Source organism: Oryzias latipes, chromosome 6 (assembly GCF_002234675.1).
Source record: "Oryzias latipes chromosome 6, ASM223467v1".
NCBI classification, from domain to species: Eukaryota; Metazoa; Chordata; class Actinopteri; order Beloniformes; family Adrianichthyidae; genus Oryzias; species Oryzias latipes.
In genome coordinates this window covers 14,781,631-14,802,146 of record NC_019864.2, presented here as the reverse complement: position 1 = coordinate 14,802,146, position 20,516 = coordinate 14,781,631, and the positions used below count along the sequence as shown (strand labels likewise).

Below are 20,516 nucleotides of genomic sequence, written 5' to 3'. Positions count from 1 at the left end.
TTGATTGGTTACTCCAAATTGTCCCTGGTTGTGGCCCTGCGACTGTCCAGGGTGTACCCTGCCTTTACCCACAAGTAACCGGGTTAGGCTTCTGACCCTGAGAGGAATAAAACATGCTTTGAAAATGGATTAAAAAAAAGAGTTTTAGGTTTCATTTTAAATCAATTTCTGCACATTTTGTGGGCAGAGCCAAAATTGGACTTAAAAACTTGTGTGGAAGCGCATGTTGGCAAGAATTTTAAATGCTGAAACCCGAAATGCGTATATACACGCATTTACACTGAATATATTGAAAGTGGTCCCTTAAATACGCGTTGCCGAGATTTCAGACAACTTTAAACTGAATGCTGATTATCTTTCTAAAAATATATTTTTATGCTAACATTCAATTTGTGAAAACCCATTTGGTCACAAATCTATTACTTAAAATAAAAACCTTACAGAAAAAGTGTTTTAATTAAATTTTCATTAAGAACATTTCATTCTAGGGTCCATAATTAGTGGCCGCAAAAGTCAGATTACATTATCAAACAAAGAAAATATTAGGGAAAGTTCTTGCTTTAAAAATTGTAAAAAACATATGTATTTTTTGTGCACACATGTTTTAAATGAAATACCAGCATTTTTCCCACTTCAGCAGCTTGAATGTGGGATGTTCTTTCTAAGCCATTATACCTCAAGTTAACTAGATCTCCATCATTTCTGCAGTCAAGTCATTGCATTTGTCTTGCAGAGCTTTTACAGAAATGATGCATTTGTGAAGGAGCACACAGGGCTGAAATTAAATAAAATGAAATATCAAAATGACACCTGTAGGATCATACTTTAAAGCTAAATTAAGGAAATTTGGTCATCAACTTTACTCTATTTACTTTATACAATACTTATCTTTTTTACTGCTCTCCAATAAATATTTTTCTTCCTCTCACCCACCAGTTCAACGTGAAAATATCATCAACAATAACAAACAATATAATCTCCAAAAATAGAATTTAAAAATGTCCGCATGTCAAAGAAGAGGCTGACATGGTAAATTAAGAAACCGTCCATCTACACATTTTTTGCCAGAAAAGAGTTGGTGCTTCAGCAAAACTCTTCATTGTTTCTTGTCACACATAAATGAATGCATTGAACAGCTCTGCCAAGCAGCTAGCTACAGGGCGGGGGCTAGTTGAGACACCTAACCCCAGACTGAATCTAATTTCAAGGGTTTTAAGTGGTTTTGGATTAGTGTGAACCATTAACTTCATCTAAAGGGATTTCTGGATTAGAAAAATGTTTCCAAATTAATAGGTCTTTCTTCAACTAGTAGACATAAAATTACAGTGTCTGGGATTTTGGCAAAACTTGGACATTTTATTATTTATGGGAATGCAAAAATAATTGGCCCCATGTCCGTTATGTTTATTCAGAGGAGGTGGCTTAAGACAGCAATGTCTTTTTTTTTTAAACTAGTCCTGTCCAACAGCTGGGCAGACAGATGAGAGCTGAAGGCCTCTTGTGTTGGACATATTTTACTTTTACAACAGGGGTTATGAATCTTCTGACAAACCAGAGGTATGTCTGAATAAACCCCTTTTGTAATCGAGGCCAAACTTTATTCATTTTAATTGTTTTTGAAATTCTTTTGTGTTGGACCGGACGGAAAAGGAAAGAAGGGAATAAGAGAGAGGGATGTTAGAAAAGGGGGGGATAGGAGGGTGATCATAGGAGGGGGAGGGGGGTAAAACCATGAAGCAGCATAAAGCAACAAGTTACTGCGTGTTTATCATTACGGTAAGGTACAGATAGAATACAAATCTCAAAGGGACGGGGCCTGTCCACACACACACTAAAATGTTATCAACACACCTGCTAGCTGCAAAAATGTCCACATCTCAACATGTACACAATACACATATTGTTCACACATGCATACTTATGCCTTCAAGCCAACTAGTGTGAGATATTTCATTCAATCACGCAAACTATTAGTGCAAAAGTGAGCTAACACCTGTACCCAGTTGAATGTTTATGTTCTTCTAAAATGGATGATGGAATGTGAAAAGAAGGAGGGGGAGTGACCAGCCACCCCCACACCAAGACCCCCGCCGCAGCAGCCGCGGCAACCAGAAGCCCCCAACGCCACGCGGCAGCAGGCAGAGAACAACCGCCCCCCGGGTGACCATGTCCGCCACCCAGGCCAGGGCCAGCAGGACCGCCACGAGGCCCCCAGAGCCAGAGAGCAGGGAGGCATGGGGGGAAAGAGAGTGACGCCCCAGCCCAACCAGGAGAGCAGCCCCCCCCCAGCGCCAGGAGGGCCCAACGCCGGGCCCCATCCGAGAGGGGTGCCCACAGCCCAAGACGAGGACCTCATCACCACCCAGGGGGTCTGGGCATCCCCCCGCCCCAACCCCAGGTACGAGCCAGGACCCCCCAAGGGAAACCCGCTCCGCGTTCCAGGCAGCCATCCACCAGGCCCACGGTTGGTCCAGAAAGGTGCAAGACAGGGTCCAGCCGCCCCCGTCCAGGAGGGGGGTACCCAAGGGAGAAGGGGGCCCACAAGGGTTGTTGTAGACATGGCCCGAGCAGGCTCGGCCACAGATGGATATTGGCGAGGCCCAGCACCCGGCAGCAAGGACCAGAACCCGCCCCACAGGGACCCAGACAACCCTGGCTCAGGTGTGATATGATCCCCAGCTTCTGGCCTTGCCAGAAAGCTCAGGGATCCCTCTCACTGCTTGGGGAGAGCACCGCCGGGCCCAGGAAACCGGCATCCGGGGGACACGGCCGCCGTTGCCAAGGGCCCCGCAAGCCCCATCTGGAATGGGGTAGGGGACAGATGGTCCAAGGTCCCACCTTCCTTGTGAAATGACTGTGTGCTTGTGTGTTAGTGAGGGTGTGTGTGTGCATGTGTGTGTGTTTATGTTGGAATGTATATTTTGAGGGGGGAAGGGTGTGTGTACAAAGGGGGTGCAGTTAAAATTGGCGGGTAGGGCACTGAGGGGACATCTCCTGATTACTCACAGAGATGTCCCATCACCCTTCCCACCAAGGGGCCATAAATGTATAAGGTGCAGTTAAAATTGGCGGGTAGGGTGCTAAAAGGACATCTGCTGCTTGCTGGCACTGATGTCCAAGCAACCCCCTACCAAGGGCCCTACATGTCTAAGGTGCAAATAAAACCGAGAGAGGGGGGGCCCATTCCATACGGCAACCATGGGATGGGGACCACTGCCAAGTAGCCCCCCCAAACGCGCAACGCAGGCTAAACACCCACCCCACTTGTCCTGTCCAACAGCTGGGCAGGCAGATGAGAGCTGAGGGCCTCTTGTGTTGGACATATTTTACTTTAACAATAGGGGTTATTAATCTTCAGACAAACCAAAGGTATGTCTGAATAAACCCCTTTTTTAATTGAGGCCAAACTTTGTTAATTTCAACCATGTTTGAAAATCTTTGGTGTTGGACCGGACGGAAAAGGAAAGAAGGGAAGAAGAGAGAGGGATGTTAGAGAGAAGGGGGGGGGGGGGTTAGGAGGGTGATAATAGGAGGGGAGGGGGGATAAGACCATGAAGCAGCATAAAGCAACAAGTTTACTGGTCGTTTATCATTACGGTAAGGTTCAAATGTAGTACAAAAAGGGCGGGGCCTGTCCACACACACACTAAAATGTTATCAACACACCTGCTAGCTGCAAAAATGTCCACATCTCAACATGTACACAAAACAGATAGTGTTCACACACGCATACTTATGCCTTAAAAACTACTAGTGTGAAATATTTCATTCATTCTATCATGCAAACTATCAGTGCAAAGGTGAGCTAACACCTGTGCTCAGGTGAGTGTTTATGTTCTTCTAAAATGGATGGAGGAATGTGAAAAGAAGGAAGGAGAGTCCTGTTTTTTAACTGTTTGGCTAATAAATGGTAGATCTGACAGGTTGATCTTTCCTTATATCGTAATCTATCTGCAAGAAAGTATTTGTGGAAGTTAGGTAATTCTAAGCCTCCACAGCTTTTTGCAGATTTTAAAGTTTTTAGACTAATTCTTGCAGGTTTATTCTTCCATAAAAAGCTTGATATGGATGAGTCTAATGTTTTGAACCATTTTAGTGGCGGTTGTGTGAGAATCATTGAAAAGAGATAATTAACTTTGGGTAAGATTTTCATTTTAACTGTGGCTACCTTGCCCACAAGGGACAGAGGCAGGGTAGTCCAGCGGGTTAGATCGTTCTGTATGCTTTTCAGTAATGGGGTGTAGTTTAGCTGCACCAGTTCTGATAATTTTAATAGATATTTGATATTTCCTGATTTGACTGGTATTGTGAGTCTTTGCTCCGCATTACTGTTCAGTGGTAATAAAACAGATTTGTTCCAATTAATTGAGTAGTCTGATAGGCAGGAGAGTTCATTAATAATTGTTACTGTTTCATTTACAGAACGTGAGTTATTTAAAAACAGCAATAAAGACAGCAATGTCTATTTATCCTTGCTGTGACTTAAAAACTTTTTTAATGTCCATTTTTTAATCAGCTTTTATCAATAGAGCTGTGTGTATAGAAGAAATAGTGAAGATTAAACAAAATTAACTTAACTTTCCACTGAAAAAAAGTACAAGATGACATAGATGTGCAGACTTGTCCTTCCTTTTCAAATCTGCTTCTTTGAAAAACACAGCCAACTGATAAAAATAAGCAGAGAGGAAGAAGAGCAGCCCAGTGTGCCGTGGGCGGCCCTTGTTAAGCCTAATGGGTCACGGTGCTCCAGCCAGGCTCCACCGACATCCTTAATGGAAGCCTGCATGGTTACAGGACCATGAAGACCATTAGGGCACTTCAAAGTTCAACCCACATCACTGGGGCCCTGTTTATACGGCATTTAGGGTACAGATTCAGTTTCTCATTCACATCTTTATTTTTCCATCAGGTGACCTGTCAGTCAGCCTGCTTCATAAACAACTAGATGCTCGAGTCGCTCATTAAAGGCCGTCGTTAGCAAAGCCAGCCCTGTAAATCTGTCTATATATCAGCGTTCAGTAAAATTCTCCTATTGGTCATATTTTAGACCTGGCATTTTGGCCTATACAGTGTTAAATGATCCCTTGAAGGAAAGCTGTTGTTTGGACTGTAAATCAAACTTCTGGACAAATGAAAATACTCTTATAAGCTGTAAAGGTCTGGAGCCGGCGCGATAAATTAAAAAAAGAAAAAAAAAGTACCAGAAAGTTGAAGGATTCCCACAAACCATATTAGTACGATTTCCAAATGGAGCTGGTAATTGTCATGATTTGTTCCCTCTAAATGAAGGACGCATAATTTACTGATTGTGTCTGATACGGAGCGGCCCTGCTGCCTCGATAAGCGAACACCGCAAGCACGTGTGCTGTAGAGCCATGTGGGGAGGAGCAGGCAGCGGCAGAGGAAGGAACACATCATACATCACTGTGCGCGGTAAAATGGGCCTCATTACAAGCCCAGAATGCCAGTAAACAATTCAAATGTAGCTATAGCTTTGGCACACATGGGAAAGCGATCCCAGAGTGCATGAATAATGAATGAGCTAAAAGTAGTGACATGTGTTCTGAGGAAGGATCTGCCAAGTAATGAAACAAAAACAAGTAGCAGCAAGTAACCAGAATCTATTGTTAAGAGAGATAATTTAGGGAAAAAGCAGTGATTAATGAAGAAAAAGTGAGGTTGGAGTTTAAGGACAACTGTGAGACATGGGAACAGACAGGTGTACTCCAGACTGTTTCAAACAGATGTTCACTATTCCTGGAGTCCAGCCAGAAAACCATTTGGCTTAGCAGAAAATGATGATGATGATGATGGTTTGGATCATAATTATATAGTTCAATACTCCATTATCTCAGTGGTTGTTGCCCCAAACTTGGCAGAAACTGTTCTGGCTTGGATCCCTTTTGTAGTAGCCCCAGATTTAAGCCGCTCACAGCAGCAATCAGTCATTTTGTATTAATGACAGATTGAAATCATTAGAAAGCCTAAATGTGTCTGTCACACCTTCTGTGCATTAAAGAGCAATGACACTATCAGCAACCACTGTGGGAAGACAGACCAAAGCCAAGGATGAGCTCATGCAGGATCTTCAAAGATTGTTGTGGAGGCTTTCAGCCTTTTTTTATTTTTTATTTTGTTTTGTGAATCTGCTGTCAGTCCTGGACCACTTTCCCATCAAATGACTGTGACCACCAAACAGCTGATGGGCTGCCAACTGTCTGCCAGAGATCTATGCGGTCTGGAACCGTGGAAAAGGCCTTAAGGGAGCTCACAATATTCTCTGGCTCCCAGCAATAAAACTAGTTCATTACACTGTGGAAATGTCCTGTAGGACTTTGTGATGTAAACGGTGATATAAATATATGCTTTCTATAGAGGATCAAATTGTTAAGAGTGGTTAAACAAATGTAAATGATCATGTTTGCAATTTGTATGATATTTTGAACAGACCGAACAGGACTTTAACCCATTTGGTTGGGACAGGTGCAGTCTTGTTTGTGGTTTCTGATGTCCACCTTTTGGGTTCTTGCCATGGCGTCACAGCAGCATGCCTTAGGTATTTACTTTTTCCGACCTGGTGGTATACTTGTGCTTTTAGACTAGACAGGTTTGAGGATGCTGTGAAAAAGCGAGTAGAGTAATATCCCCTCTCTACATCTGTGATTTGTGAATGTCTTATTCCTTTGTCTGGATCTTTTTTCTTTTTGGATTCTAAATTGTGTTATTTAAGTGAAACTGCTTTTCTTTGGGTTTTGATTTTTCCTTTTTGTTGCATTTCTTGACTTATTTATTAAATAACTGTTTAACCAGCAAGCAAACATACTATGGAGCACCACATGCTGCACAATTCAATTCAATACCCTTCAGGGTTTTCCCCTTGTGTTTTTAACCCTTCAACTTCCTCGCCCCAGAAAAGCCTTCTGTCTCTTCTTTCAGTCCATGTGCTTTCAATTATGAATCTTGCAAATATGGAGCTGGTGAACCACCCATATGATATATTGCATCCCCAAATCCAGCCTTGTTCAGTGCATTTGCACGTGAATGCCTGCTGCGGGAAGATCAGAGGTCAAATATACACAAGTGTTGACCTCTTGTGGACACGTCATGCTGGAAGTGACTGACAGGCAGAGATGACGCCGCCACTGCACAAAGAGGGAGAAAGACTGGTGTGACTGTAATGAGGAACCAAGCAATGCATTTGTCTCTGGAGTCTGAAACACTGAAACACTTTCTGTTCAGAAGAAAAATGAGATCAGTCGCCATCGCTTAGCTGGCACATAATTTATCTTTATTTTCACCAAGAAGAGTTCATGAAGTCTCCTCAGATGGAACAGCTTGGGCTATTTAGTTATAGTCATGAGCTCTATTCAAGTCTAGCAGACGGAAAACACATGCTCCACCACTGAGGCTCAGGCCACGAGAGAAGATCCCTCAAGACATGACAGTGGCACAGCTTGGCTTGAGAAACAGCTCATCCCCACAGACTAATTTCCTGGCCTTCCCAGCTCACTTCCTGTTTCAATTTGGGTCATGGGCGCCACAGTGCGGGTCACAGAAACTGTTTGATTGAGAGGAGAGGCACCGGAATTGTGGGACTCTATATAACTGTGGGACAATTTTGATGGTTTGCATCACAGGGAGAGTCTAAAGTGTGTAAACACAAAAATACTGTTTTTCAACACTCACAAATACAAAAACTTCTCTGCCATTTTGCACTCTCCTCACTATTTCTCTGTACACTTGCACTTGTACACTCTGCAAGATTCACCTATGCTCCCTTTAAGATGGGGCTAATCATATCTAAAACCCCCTACAGAATTGGACAACCCAAGAACCCGCATTGCCTATACAGGTCAACCAACATACAAGCACCTGCGACGAAGGCAGTACTTTTCACCGGCATGTCCCGCGTGTTCACATTTTCGTGGGTTCAGTAAGCCGTGTGTACTTGCACCCTACTGATAACTGGAGTGTGGCATAAGGACAGCATCACCCGTACATCATAGGTACGTACTAATTAAATAACCAAAAAAATACTTCATAATACACTTAACATGCAATGATAAGCCCCTTAAGGAGGCCACACAAGCTTCAAGGAAACTACGAGATTCACCTGCGCTCGCTTTAAGCTCTTGTCTACAACCCTCTACGGACCCAGACCACCCCAAAACCCGCAGCACCCATACGGGTGCTTAAGCAAGGGGCTTAAGGGGTAGTTGTTCCTTCTCAGTGTCAACTCTAGAATACTCTGTCCATTGAGTGACAGACCATTGCTAACCTACAAAGATGTACAATCTTTTGAATGACTTCTATGGTCGTTAGAATTGTGGCCTTGCTTTTTTGTTTTGAATAATTTTACTGCTTTAAAGTTTGTTTCTGTTTGTATTGGTTTTACTGTTGTTCACTTTAACTTTTTATACTGTTTGACGAAACTTGGGCCTTCGTAATATGACACATAAATACATTTTGAGTGATGGAAATAGTTGAGTCCAGCTGGTGTTCATCAAGAAGGAAATCTGACGGAACAAGACCACTTTTCACTAAAACAACTCAGACCAAAAGGCTTTTAATTAGATTTCCCATGAACTCAGTATTGTGGAGGATAAAACTAAAGTGCTGCTACATCTGAGCTATCTGTGACACTTTTTAAACACCAGCTTGTCCAAGTTTCAGCACAGTTCTTACTCCACGAAGATGTCAGCACGGTGTTTTACCCCCAAGGACGCCTGCCTTGATGCTTAAGCACAGTTTAGTGTACCATACCTTGGTTGGTTTAAGATCCTGTTCAGGTGGACTCTTACATGGTTTGCATGGGCTGTACATGCTAAACATACAACATCAAAACAACTTGGCATTAAACCGCAGCGTAAAATTACAAACCGCGTTGCGCTTTACGAGCCAACCGTAAATGTAAATTCAACATACATATAAAGGGGATTTTTATGAGATCTTTATGTTCTTCATAAAATTTGCATTCTGGTACGGCAAATACGGAAATAAAAAAAAACAGATGGTAAACCAATAAACAGAGTGTTTGCTGCCACCTAATCTACCAATTTGACTTTATAAACTTAAAAGTAGCGCCTCTTTTAAACTTTTTCCCCAAAATTTCTGTTTCTACTTTAATAGCTTTAGATATTTTACATTTTTTAAAGGCTGTACAATGTCCTCAAGTGTGGGAAGGATACCTTTGAATGAAACATTTTTAATTTCTAAAGCTCAAGTCAGCAGAGAATCAAAAAGGGTTGACAATTGTTGACAAGGATCATAAAAGAGATGGATAAGACATGGGGTCATGTGACCCATTGCTCTATATCAGGCCAATTTTTTAGCCTCTGAGTATTGCCATCATGGCCTGGTATTATGTTTTTCTCTTAAAAAAATGCAGTTTTAGAGCAAAAGATTTGAAGGTCCTTCATCAAATAAACAATGAAAAAAAAACATGCTCTACATTAGAAATAAAAAGTTTGGTTCCAAAAGGTTGTTTTTTTTTTTTTTTTACCTTTGTGGTCTGATTGAAAACCCACAACAAACATACTGGGGTGGAATGTTCATGAACTTCATTCTTTGATTTTATATTTGATATTAAAATTAGGACATTTGGTTTTGACTTAGAAGTGCTCATCCAATCGTCTGCTTCATCATAAACGTACAGGGCAAATTCCAACAACAGACAGGCATCCGGCCCCGCCTCTTTTTTTCATTGTCAGAGAGGTAGGGGGTTCGATGAGTTTCATCTGGCCAAGATGAAGCTGATGAACGCGCTTTCAATGATCCTAAAGCCAATTAATGGCTCACACAGTCGTTTATCTTTTTTATGTCTGCCTTTACGATAGAGGTTGATAGGAGTTTGGGTAGAAGATTGATGCAAATAGGACAATGTGTAAAACTTCAAAACAGTTTCTTCTTTGAAGGTGTTTCAAAAGTGTAATTTACAACAGATATTTGACTGATGACAGCAATTTAGGTGAGGAAAAAAGTTTGTAGAAAAACAAATTACCTGTATTTTTCAAATGGCTTTACTTATTTTTTTGTTTTTAGATACTTAAAATTCTAGTTTGGATTTGCATCCTTTGCCCTGACACGATTTCTACTGTATGGTCCATTGAGCCTTTGCTGCAGCTCCCCACCAGGCCCGGCACTTTTTACATTACATAAACAAAACACAAAGGACAAACTGAGTTTTATAGAAGGTGGGTTATTAAATGGAGGAAAAGGGCTCTCCATTTCCTCCAGGAGGCTACCACTCATAAATCATTAGGCAATGAAAGTTTCCTCTCAAAACAGTGAGTTAAAACAAACTGAACATGGAACCCCCTGAGCCTCACACCCCCCATCCTTCATTCCTTCTCTCTTTTATGAGGAAAGAGGAGACGATGACATGCAAGACTTTAGGCTAGAAGGTAAAACATACAGCTACAATCATCTGTGATGACCCCTTGTTTAGAAAAATTGAATTATTCAACATGAATATTTAGAAAATGTAAGTTGTTTTGCTATAGAAAGAATCCAAAAAAGTTTTGCAAGAATAGACTTTGCAGAGCTGAGAACTGAACGTATATAAAGATATGCTGAGAAGAGTTTTACAGCAGACTCATAAACCAACACAAGATCTTTTTCTTTACCAAATTAGTTGTCTAAAGTTTAGCCATTCTTGTTATTTTTATGTTTGTTCTTATTGGATGACTTGTAATCAGCAACTAGCTGGTTTGTGATCAGATGAAGTCATCCTGGTTCCATCAAAAAGGACATTTGATGTCAAACCTCTGCCAAATCCCAGAGCAAATCCTTTCAATGTTAATCCAGTGGTAATGGGTAACTTCCAGAAGACAGATTTTACAGTAAGACTACACTTTTTTAGGCTTCAGCACCAATTTGAAATGCTGAAGACAATAAATGTCCAGGATCTGGAGGAGTTCATTCTGGCCCCCTGTAACACTGAGCAGCTGTTTAACTCTCCTAGAAATCAATCTGAACACTTCAAGTAAAAGTAAAGAAGGCAGACAGATAACATGCAGAACAAATGGATAAAGGATGAACACAAACAAAAGAAACACCCGTGTGCCTTTCTTTTACAGGCGCATTAATGGGAAATTAGACCATTTGGAACATTTTTGGACAGTTTGATAACTTCGAAAAGTTTGATTGGTGGTAGACATTCTGATTACCTAACATTCTACATTGATCAATTGATTTTTCCTTTATTTAGTCAATTTAGTTTCAGGTCTGCAAAAACTATTTAATTGGAACTTCCTGAACCAAATAAATCATTTAAAACAGAATTCATTCCCTCAACTTCACTGGTCCTGTTTCGTTTTCGGTGGTATCTTTTTAATCTTAATGGCTTAGGGCAGAAGTAATTTGCATAAAACAGCAAGTTTTGTAACATTTAGCATTTTATGGCTACAAATAGGAGCTCAGCCTTGTACACAGATGTGATTCCTTAAAAAACACCCACAGATTTCTGCCAAAGTGCCAACACACATCTATAACTGTCAAACTCCACATGCCATATAATGCGAGTTACATTTACTGTTTGTCATTAGTACAGGACATACACAACATGTTCATAGTTTATTCGACTGTATTGACTCTTTATAATGACTTTAAACAGTAGTATTTGATATTTAAAAAAAAAACAACTAAAACTGATTATGACAAAAGCACTAAACAAAATGCTTTTTATGCACTTTAGATTTTCTTTTTTTCTTTTTTACTTACAGCAGTATATTAATAAAAACGGAAAAAAATATTCTGCTAAATCACATAATAGTAAATAATTTTTGCTTTAAAATCAAATATTCAAGCAATGGTTGAAAAACAATTTAGAATGCTGCCGCCCTCTTGTGGCAACAACAAAACATTACAGCCTGTCAAACCTGTCGTTTATGAATTATGTTATGATCTTTGACCAGATAAAAAAAAACCATAGCGTCTATGTTTTTATGTAATTATCGTTGATCAATTAGAATAATTATTTTTGACGAAAGAGTTTTGGAATTAACAAGTCTTTAAAACTTCATCCAAAACTTTTTTTTCTTTAAAAATTCAATATTTGATTTGTGTTCACTTATGTTAAAAATTTTTTGAGAAAACAAAAAAACAGACAAACAAAATGAATTTTGAATTCTCTATTATATTTTCTAAAAACAAGGCAAGCAATGTAAGAAGCAGAGAGCCTCATTAAGTCTGGCAGTTTTGCTGTAATGGCTACAGAATTTAAATAGACTTCTCTTTAGGCAAGTCAGATAAAAACTTTCAGGCATTTTCTCTTTTAGTTTGTAGGTTAAACTCTACAGAGAGTGTGATGGAACTAGGAGAGGAAACCAGGAAAGGGAGAGTAAAAACTATTACAGATCAATTCGAAAATGAAAAATATTTTACAAGGCACTATGACAATTGACCGATAACAGCTGGGAAAGGTAAAAATCCAACACAAGCTTAGTAAAAAACTACAAATCAGTACCAAAAGTGAAACAAAATGTAAAAGCTACAGTTGACTACACTGCTTCTGTGAGAGCTGCAGAAAAAAAACCTCAGCCTATGCAGTTTTCTTCATAATTTGTATGCTCCAACAGCTTATAAAATGTGTGCTGTACTTCCCAGCATCCCATCTAACACTTCTGGTTGTTTTGTGGCCATCCTTGACTGCTTTTGGCACTCTAACACACACGCTTGTATGCACGCACACAATACATTAAACATTCAACAGTTCTTTTATTCAGGCTGCCTGTAATAAGTAGCAGTTTACAGTAATGAGGGAAGCACACTAAAATAAATCATATGGTAGTTTTTCTTTTTTTTTACTCTTTGTGCTTAACATGGCTCTATCAAACATTGAGAAGTGTGTCTGAAAAATCTTGTTAGGCAAATTGTGATCACATGTTCTCTGTGTGCTGTTAACTGCTCTGTACTAAAAAGAAACAACAAACAGAAGAGTTCTTGAGCAAATCAAAATAATTTTAATTATTAGTGTCTATAAAATTCATATGTTTACTGGACATTCTAAGTAAAACATTTGAGGTCAGACTGCATTTTATTTATTTTTACCAAATTAAACTAATAAAACAGAAGTTGAATAAAAACTATTTTTACTAAACTAGAATAGTTTGGTAAAAAATAGTTAGTTATGACCAATTACTTAAACTTAGAAAAAAAAAGAAATGTTTCACAAAAATGCACCATGGCAATAAATCATGTTCTGTTGTAAAACCTTATCATTTACCTTTTGTTACCACATTTATAAGAAATATGCATTTATGAAATGACCAAATGCGCCACTAAAAATAAGAAATCATGTTTGTTTGCTCAATATATATAATTTTTTTTACCTTTATAGAAAAAAATGTAGAAAGTTGTTTTCATATTTTACCTTCGTTAGCTAATATGCTATATGCAACATTTCTTTTTGGGTGGTGAGATTTAATAATTTTGGTAGTAATGGTTAAAATTGTTAGCTAAAGTTTTTCCGGATATTTTTGATGTTTGTTGACATGTTTAGACTTTTAAACAGATTCATTTCAGGTTATTTGGAATCTGTAGGTTGTGTTCTTTTCCAGTAAACGTTTGGTCAACTAGCTTGAAGTGATGAAGTGTATACAGTATTGTAGCAGGTATGAGTTGTTTTCTTGGTACACATCCTGGAATTATTGATTGCGATTTGTTCTCACATTCTTTTGGGAGGCACTGCTATTTACTGGCTTTTAGTGGAGTTTCTTCCCTTCATGTTGGCATGCTGCCTAGGACTGTTAAATGGTTCCACACATGAATTACTTAAACAAGCAATGCCCCCAGCAGCTTAGTGTCTTTGGCCTATAAGTGTAAACTAATTTGCTAAACTACTAAAATGTTAAAGTTTTTTTTATTTAAATAATTTAATATTTCAAACAGAAAACAAGAATCAATAATGAAGCTCTTTGTAGCAGAATCTCTGGATTCAATCCACAATCTATCATCTCTACTACTCATTGCACAGGTGAACCGCTTAGGCCTACTCATATGGTGCCAATTAAAAGAAATTATAAACAGGCTTTCTACAGTATAAGATTTATTGGCAAGGAGCATTGATAAAAGTGAATTTATAAAACCCAGAGGTAAACTTTATTCCACCAACCACCTGAATTATTAAATGTCTGTTGAGCGCAATTAGCGGAATCTTTTCTGGAGTCATAACAGAGCAGTTGTTTACATGCATTATGCATATGCTCCATTTTTATATTGTTGTGCTTGTTTTTATATTACTTGTTTTGCATTGGTGTAAAGCAATATGTGTAAAATTACATGTGAAAAGTGCTATATAAATAAAGATTGATTTAAATTTGATAATGTGTCAATAGAATATTGTTTAAACCTTAAACTTACTTGTGTTTTTACAGGCAGGCATTTTTTTCTGCTTTTGAACAGGTCAACTAAGTCTATTAAGGACATCTTAATAAATTTTCAAACACTATACAAGATGGACTCTGTAGAAGTGATTGGCTTTTTCTGTTTATCTTCAACATCCTCTTTTACTTGACTGCATTATATATAAGAACATGGCACAGATTAAAAATCTCATCTCCAATAAAATTATTTTACTTCACAAAGTACAGCATTTAGTCGATTAAAAACAACAAAAAACATTAACCTTTAAGAACACATGGTTATATTTAATTTCTAATGTTGTGTTTTGGTCAATTTTGTTGTTATTTTTCATAATGCTTCACTCACAATGTTTAGAAACACACTGTACTCAGTGACTGGTTTCTATTTCTTTTAAATGCAAGGTAAAAACAGCATCAGCTTTTTTTACATTCTTGGCTCATTACTACATGAAGTAGGTTTCAATTTTTCAGATGTCAACGGGGTCTGACAGAAAGTACATACAGGAGACATGAGCCATTAGCACCAGATCACTAACTGTTTAATGAATGTCTTTGTTTCATGGTTTGTTTATCACTTTTTACCATCCGCCTCATGAAAAAGAAACAGAATGTTGGCTTTTTGTGTCAAAATGTAAATAAATTGTCAACACCTTGTTTTCTTGACGTTTTGTTTTTGGAGAATTTCTTGTTAAAACAATTTATTATAAGAAAACAAATTAATATAAATAAACTTTTTTTCTTTTTTTTTTTTTAATGGGGTTAGTTGTGAAATTGTAATCCAAGAACCACACAAGAACATTTTTGTCGAATTCCATTTTTTACTTTCCAGTAATCTAATACAAATGTATACACAAACATGTCACCAGCTAAAACCAGATTTAAGCACTACTGCATTGAACAAGCACCATATCAACAGAAAAGAGTTGTTGGCTTTCAAGCCTGGGAAGGGGAATGGAGTGGAACTAGCTCACATAATCACACTCTGCACAGTCAAAGAGAGCATTCAGTATGCACACACACACACCTTACAAAGCTTATATGATACAGTGGCTCTTTAGAAACCTAAAAGGTATGCATGTGGAGGAAGTAATGACAATTTAAAGTATTTAAAAAAAGGGCACTGGAATACAGACAAGAGAAAACATGAAACACAATTTTTACAGTTCAGCCAACTTTACTTAATATAAATATTCTTCATCCAAAAGTCAGTGCAGTGCCTTTAGCGAAGGCGTCACCTGGTCCTCCTCCCACAGTCCACGTCACTCCCAGTCTGTGCAAGACCTGGTCCAAAATTACTGCTCCCACTTTGCGCACAATTCTTTTACATCAACACTGTCTCTGATCTCAGACTTCTAAGCGGTTCGAGCACGTCTGCTTTCAGTTTGTCAATTTTTTTTGTCTCTCCGTACCTCAAAAGTCCAGCTGTGAAGTACAGGAGTTTGTTTCATTTTTCTAACCAATCACACAATAGAAAAAGAGATTCACACATTTACAAATGTTCGCTATGCTCCGTCTCTGAAATTCCCTTATTTATTTTTTTTCATTCATTTTCAAAGTCAAAATGACAAACAAATAGTAGGAGAAGCACGTTTACTGGATTCCCCGGAAGAGACACATCGCAAAGACCATGGCAAAAAGCTATGTGAAAGAAGGGAGAAAAAAGGACAAAGGTTATGGTATCGTAAAAGATATTTTGTTGTCTTAAATTTCTGTTTTTTATCAAGAGTTTATTCATATTGTTTTATTGTAATTTGCTATATGAAATGACCTTTTGAAAAAGGCCTTAAAACTGTTATGTTTGTGAGATATTTGAACTTATACAGCTCAGTGGTCTTGTGGTAGAGTGTGCGCCCTGAGCCTGTAAGGTCGTGAGCTCAAAACCGTGGCAGAGTCGGACCAAAAAACCCTAAAAATTGGACCCAATCCCTCTCTTTAAGGTAAAAACAGCATCAGATTTTTTATATTCTTGACTCATTACTAAAATAAGTAGGTTTACTCAGCATTAAGGGGCTGAATTGGGGGGTTAAACCATCAAATCGTTCCCAAGTGTGGCTGTGTATGCAGCTTTACCTGGGGATGGGTCAAATGCAGAGAACAAATTTCACACACATGGGTGCGTTACAAATGAAGGGATTTGAACTTTAACTTTGTGGGACATGAAACCCTTGCTTTTCAATACAGTTGTTAAAATTAACTTTACAGCACTTTGCACTATCCATAGCTGCACACGTGACCATTTAAACACATCATATTTTATATAGTTGTCTTTTAGTCCTGCTATCTTTGTATTACTCTAGTGAAAATTCACATTTTAGAATTTCTATACCCTTGGAATAGCTGCTTAATCAATAAAAAAAAAGATCTAAAACTACCAATAAATATTTTTTACGATCTTAAAAGCACAGAGGAAGATATGACAACAGCAGATTGACACTGTGTGGGTATAGACAAATAACCCAAAATGAAACATAGTGCAGCAAAATATGGACATATTTGTAAAGTAAAGCTGATTCTTTGTTGTAAATGAGACCAAATTCATCATAAAAAATAAGAATATAATATTGCTTGAATGCCATTGAGCTCCACCACAAGGGGGAGATGTTGCAGCACAGTTTCCCTGTTAAAACTAGAGTCTTTAAGTACAGACGTTTATTGGTCATTCCAACCATCTGATCAAGACACATAGACATCTATACATTTAAAAACTTACCTCGATGGTCAACACCACAATGGCCAGGGCTCCAGCCACATAGATGTAAAGTTCAAAGTAGTCAACCACAGCAGAGTAACAGCCCTGTGGATGCAGAGATGGCAACGCTTAGCAGAGAATCAATAGGCAGCAAATTTGTACAATTACGGTGGCGGTTAAAGTAACATCACAGCTTCAACTGAGCGAGGACGGGAACAAAGGCCCAGCTGAATGAGTGGGAAGCAGAGCCTGCAGCTTCACTGCCTTTTAATGAGAGATCTTTGTGTAAAGGAACAGAGAGAAGTGCACACAGTGGGTCTCACTTTATTGTTCTAATGGCATGAAAAACAACAGGTGGAGAGAAACCCTTTTTCCGATCTACTTGCGCTGCAATTACTCTTTCGATTTGCACACACCAAGAAAGCTGGCGAGTCCAAAATTCCACATTTTCAGACACTTATTATGCTCTATTTGGGTGCTCCCATGATAAAAATTCAAATGTAACCATGTCTGTGGACACACAAATGTATTCTGGTGTCTCTGAGCGTCGCCACATGCTAATATAATCTGCTCTGACACCCAAAACACAAAAAAGCACTAATCAGCTATGGCAGAGGCAGGCAGTCCCTGGATGTCTCCCCCTCAAGTGTTTCTGCTCTAATTAAGCCTGGAGGTGGTTCTAGAAGGAGGGAGAAAGGAAGAAAGAAGTCAACACAGCAGATGTCAGAAGTTACCTTGTTATTGCGGAACATCATATTGCCTGATAAGCACTGGTCCCGGCTGGTGTAGGCCAGCTCTCCGTTCTGACTGACACGCAGGCAGCAGGCTTCTGGCACCACATGATTCGGGTTGATCAGCCTGAACCGGCTGTCCTTAAAATCCTCCGGGCTGTTCACTCCACAGCAATCGAACTGCAAAGAGCAGAGGAGAAAGGAGAAGACGTCTTTACTGCTGAGAGGGGGTTTGTGCAATGACCTGTGTGTGCGCACCAACTCAGCATGAATATTGACCTAAAAATCAAGGATATTTCTGTGAATTGTAGCTCTCTGACATGTAACTCGCAGCACACTTACTGTGGTCATGATGGCATTCCATGTGGAGGTGAAGACATCTGTGTTGTTGTAGCCCTGATAGTGTCTTTTCAGCTCTTTGGTGAAATATTCCCTGGTCAACTACACAAAAATCCAGCACAAGCAGACATCAGCATCACAGTGAGAAATTATCCTAAGACACAACAGATCAGTTCATCACAAGAACCATCAGGTGCTGTTCTTTTGGTTTTTTCCATCTGGTACCGCCAGGTACCATAGCTCCATGTTAGCTTACTTGTTTTTCTGTTGTTACTCTCTTCTTGTTGATCTTTTTTGACAAACATTGATTTTTTTTTAGCTGTAATGAGTGCAGTGGCATGCCTGCTACTTAGGTTTTTGGCTGTTTTCCACCACTTCTGGGTCTAAAGCGGTCTGCGAGTGCAAGATTTATACAATCAGCTGTTGTCGCTTGGCAACAACAAAATGCCGCTGTAGACGCGACCAAAGATCAGAGGAGAGGACACTGGGGTCCTTCAGAGTTTGCGGGACTCTTAAAGAACTTTTTCTGATGGTGTTGTTGCATCTCCCCTCTTCTATGGAGTGACCTGCTGGGGGGTTTCCACTGACAGGGGCAGGGAGATGATCAACAAACTGGTGTGGAGATGACTATGGTGGTCAAGAGAAACTGGAATCCATCAAGGACAACCCTTCATCATCTTCTGCATGAGACCGAGGGTGAACTAAGGAGCTTCTTCAGTCAGACTTTAATACCTTTGCTGCAGGAAGGGGAGCTCTTTGGCAGATCTTTCAAATCTTTAATAAATCACAGACACTGGACAACAAATATTTTTAAATTGCATTTTTAGTATAAATTATTATGTATCTGCTGCTTTTATTACAGCTATGGTAACAAAGTAATTTCCCCTTTGTGGGATCAATTAAGTTCTTTTCTATTCTGTTCTATTCTGTTCTGAAAATACCAACAAACCTCCAAGACCTCTTTAACTAAAAGCAGTCTTGTGGAGGTAGAAGGAGTTAGGAACCTGCTGTTTGCCACTTTGCACTGGATTTTGTGACTCAAGGCTGCATTTGCTGCGAAAACTTCCAAATAAATTAGTTTGTGGAGTTGTATCAGCTGTACTCAGCATATTGGCCTCAGGGCAGAAACATACAGGGAGGCAAAGAGATGACATTTTTGGCAACTACTTTAAACTCTATCATCAAACACAACCAAGGTAATGTCAGACGAATACAATTCGGACAAATAGTGACAACAATTTTACTTCAATAAAAGAAAGTCAGGGCAGAATGTTCCGTTGTGCCAGCACAGTAGAATCCAAATTGGCATGAATGCTGATCCAACTTACGTGCTCCCGAAAAATGAAGGCAAGGATGGCAGCGGCCAGCTCTGCTAAGAAGATGAGAAGGATGAGCATAAAGAACTGCAACAAAACAGAAAAAGAGAAGTAGTATTAGAGAAAAACCAACAGATGCAGGAGAAGCCAGCAAAATCATGAAGCTTCTGAAAATTGCTCCCTGACTGAACCCACATCTCTCTGCAAAACACATGCATGAGTATATAGGCCAACACGAGCACTTTATGCCCTTTTGGCTTTTAGGTTAGACCACAACAACCCCTGAGGAGAGACTAATCCACAGATATACACATGTGAATGATCGGTGACACACATCAGTTTTAAATGTGTTGGCTGACTTACAAAAAGGAGCAGACATTTGTTTTCGCGGATGGCTCCACAGCAGCCCAGGAAGCCCAGAAGAAAGAGCATGCCTCCCATTCCCAGAATGACGTAGACGCCGGTGAACAGCAAGGGATTGGCTGCTACAATTTCTCTGAAACCTGTGGGGTCCACCAGCACCCACACTCCCACTCCGAGAAGGAAGGAGCCCCCCAGCTGAGGGAAAGAAGATAACATTGTCAAAAATCAGTAAATTTGACATCATAAGACTCAGACTCACACAGGAAACAGCCCCAAATTAAAAAACAAGAAAAAACAATCAAAAAAATATTTACACTTGTCAGCCATCTTAATGTACATTTAATTTTTCTCTGAACCATTGGGAAGTAGAGGGATACCTAGATTTCCAATGCAACATTAAGCAACGTCTTGCTATTAGTGATGTAAAAGTAAAAGTCTTTTGTGCTCTATGTAGAGGAAGTGAGGAAAAACCACAGATTGCAGTGAATAGAATAGTTTTATTGCAGAATTGAGGTCCAAATGTCATAAAAATACAAAGGCCTCCATACCGGTCCCTCAAAATTGGGGACTGGTAATGAAAAGTGCTGTGCCTGATGTTAGGCGAAGGTTAGAATGATTTCTGAAACGTCAAGGTGTTCTAGAAAACCATTAATAAGATTTCTTAAAAGAGTTTGGAGAGTTTGAACTCTTACATTAACGAACGGACAAGGTTGCA

The 20,516-nt window shown here is 39.4% G+C and overlaps 1 protein-coding gene across 1 annotated transcript in view; it reads right to left on the bottom strand.

Moving 5' to 3' along the window:
- Positions 1-15,167: 15,167 nt before the first annotated feature.
- Positions 15,168-20,516, bottom strand: part of tspan18 (tetraspanin 18) — a 39,075-nt gene continuing 33,726 nt past the window's right edge. Inside the window, exons 4-9 of the mRNA XM_004069554.4 lie at positions 19,802-19,996; positions 19,451-19,525; positions 18,126-18,224; positions 17,787-17,963; positions 17,074-17,157; positions 15,168-16,001 (exon numbers count right to left, since the gene is read on the bottom strand). Of these exons, the coding sequence (XP_004069602.1) occupies positions 15,954-16,001; positions 17,074-17,157; positions 17,787-17,963; positions 18,126-18,224; positions 19,451-19,525; positions 19,802-19,996 (678 nt within the window). The 3' untranslated portion in view covers positions 15,168-15,953. The remainder of the gene's footprint in view (positions 16,002-17,073; positions 17,158-17,786; positions 17,964-18,125; positions 18,225-19,450; positions 19,526-19,801; positions 19,997-20,516) is intronic.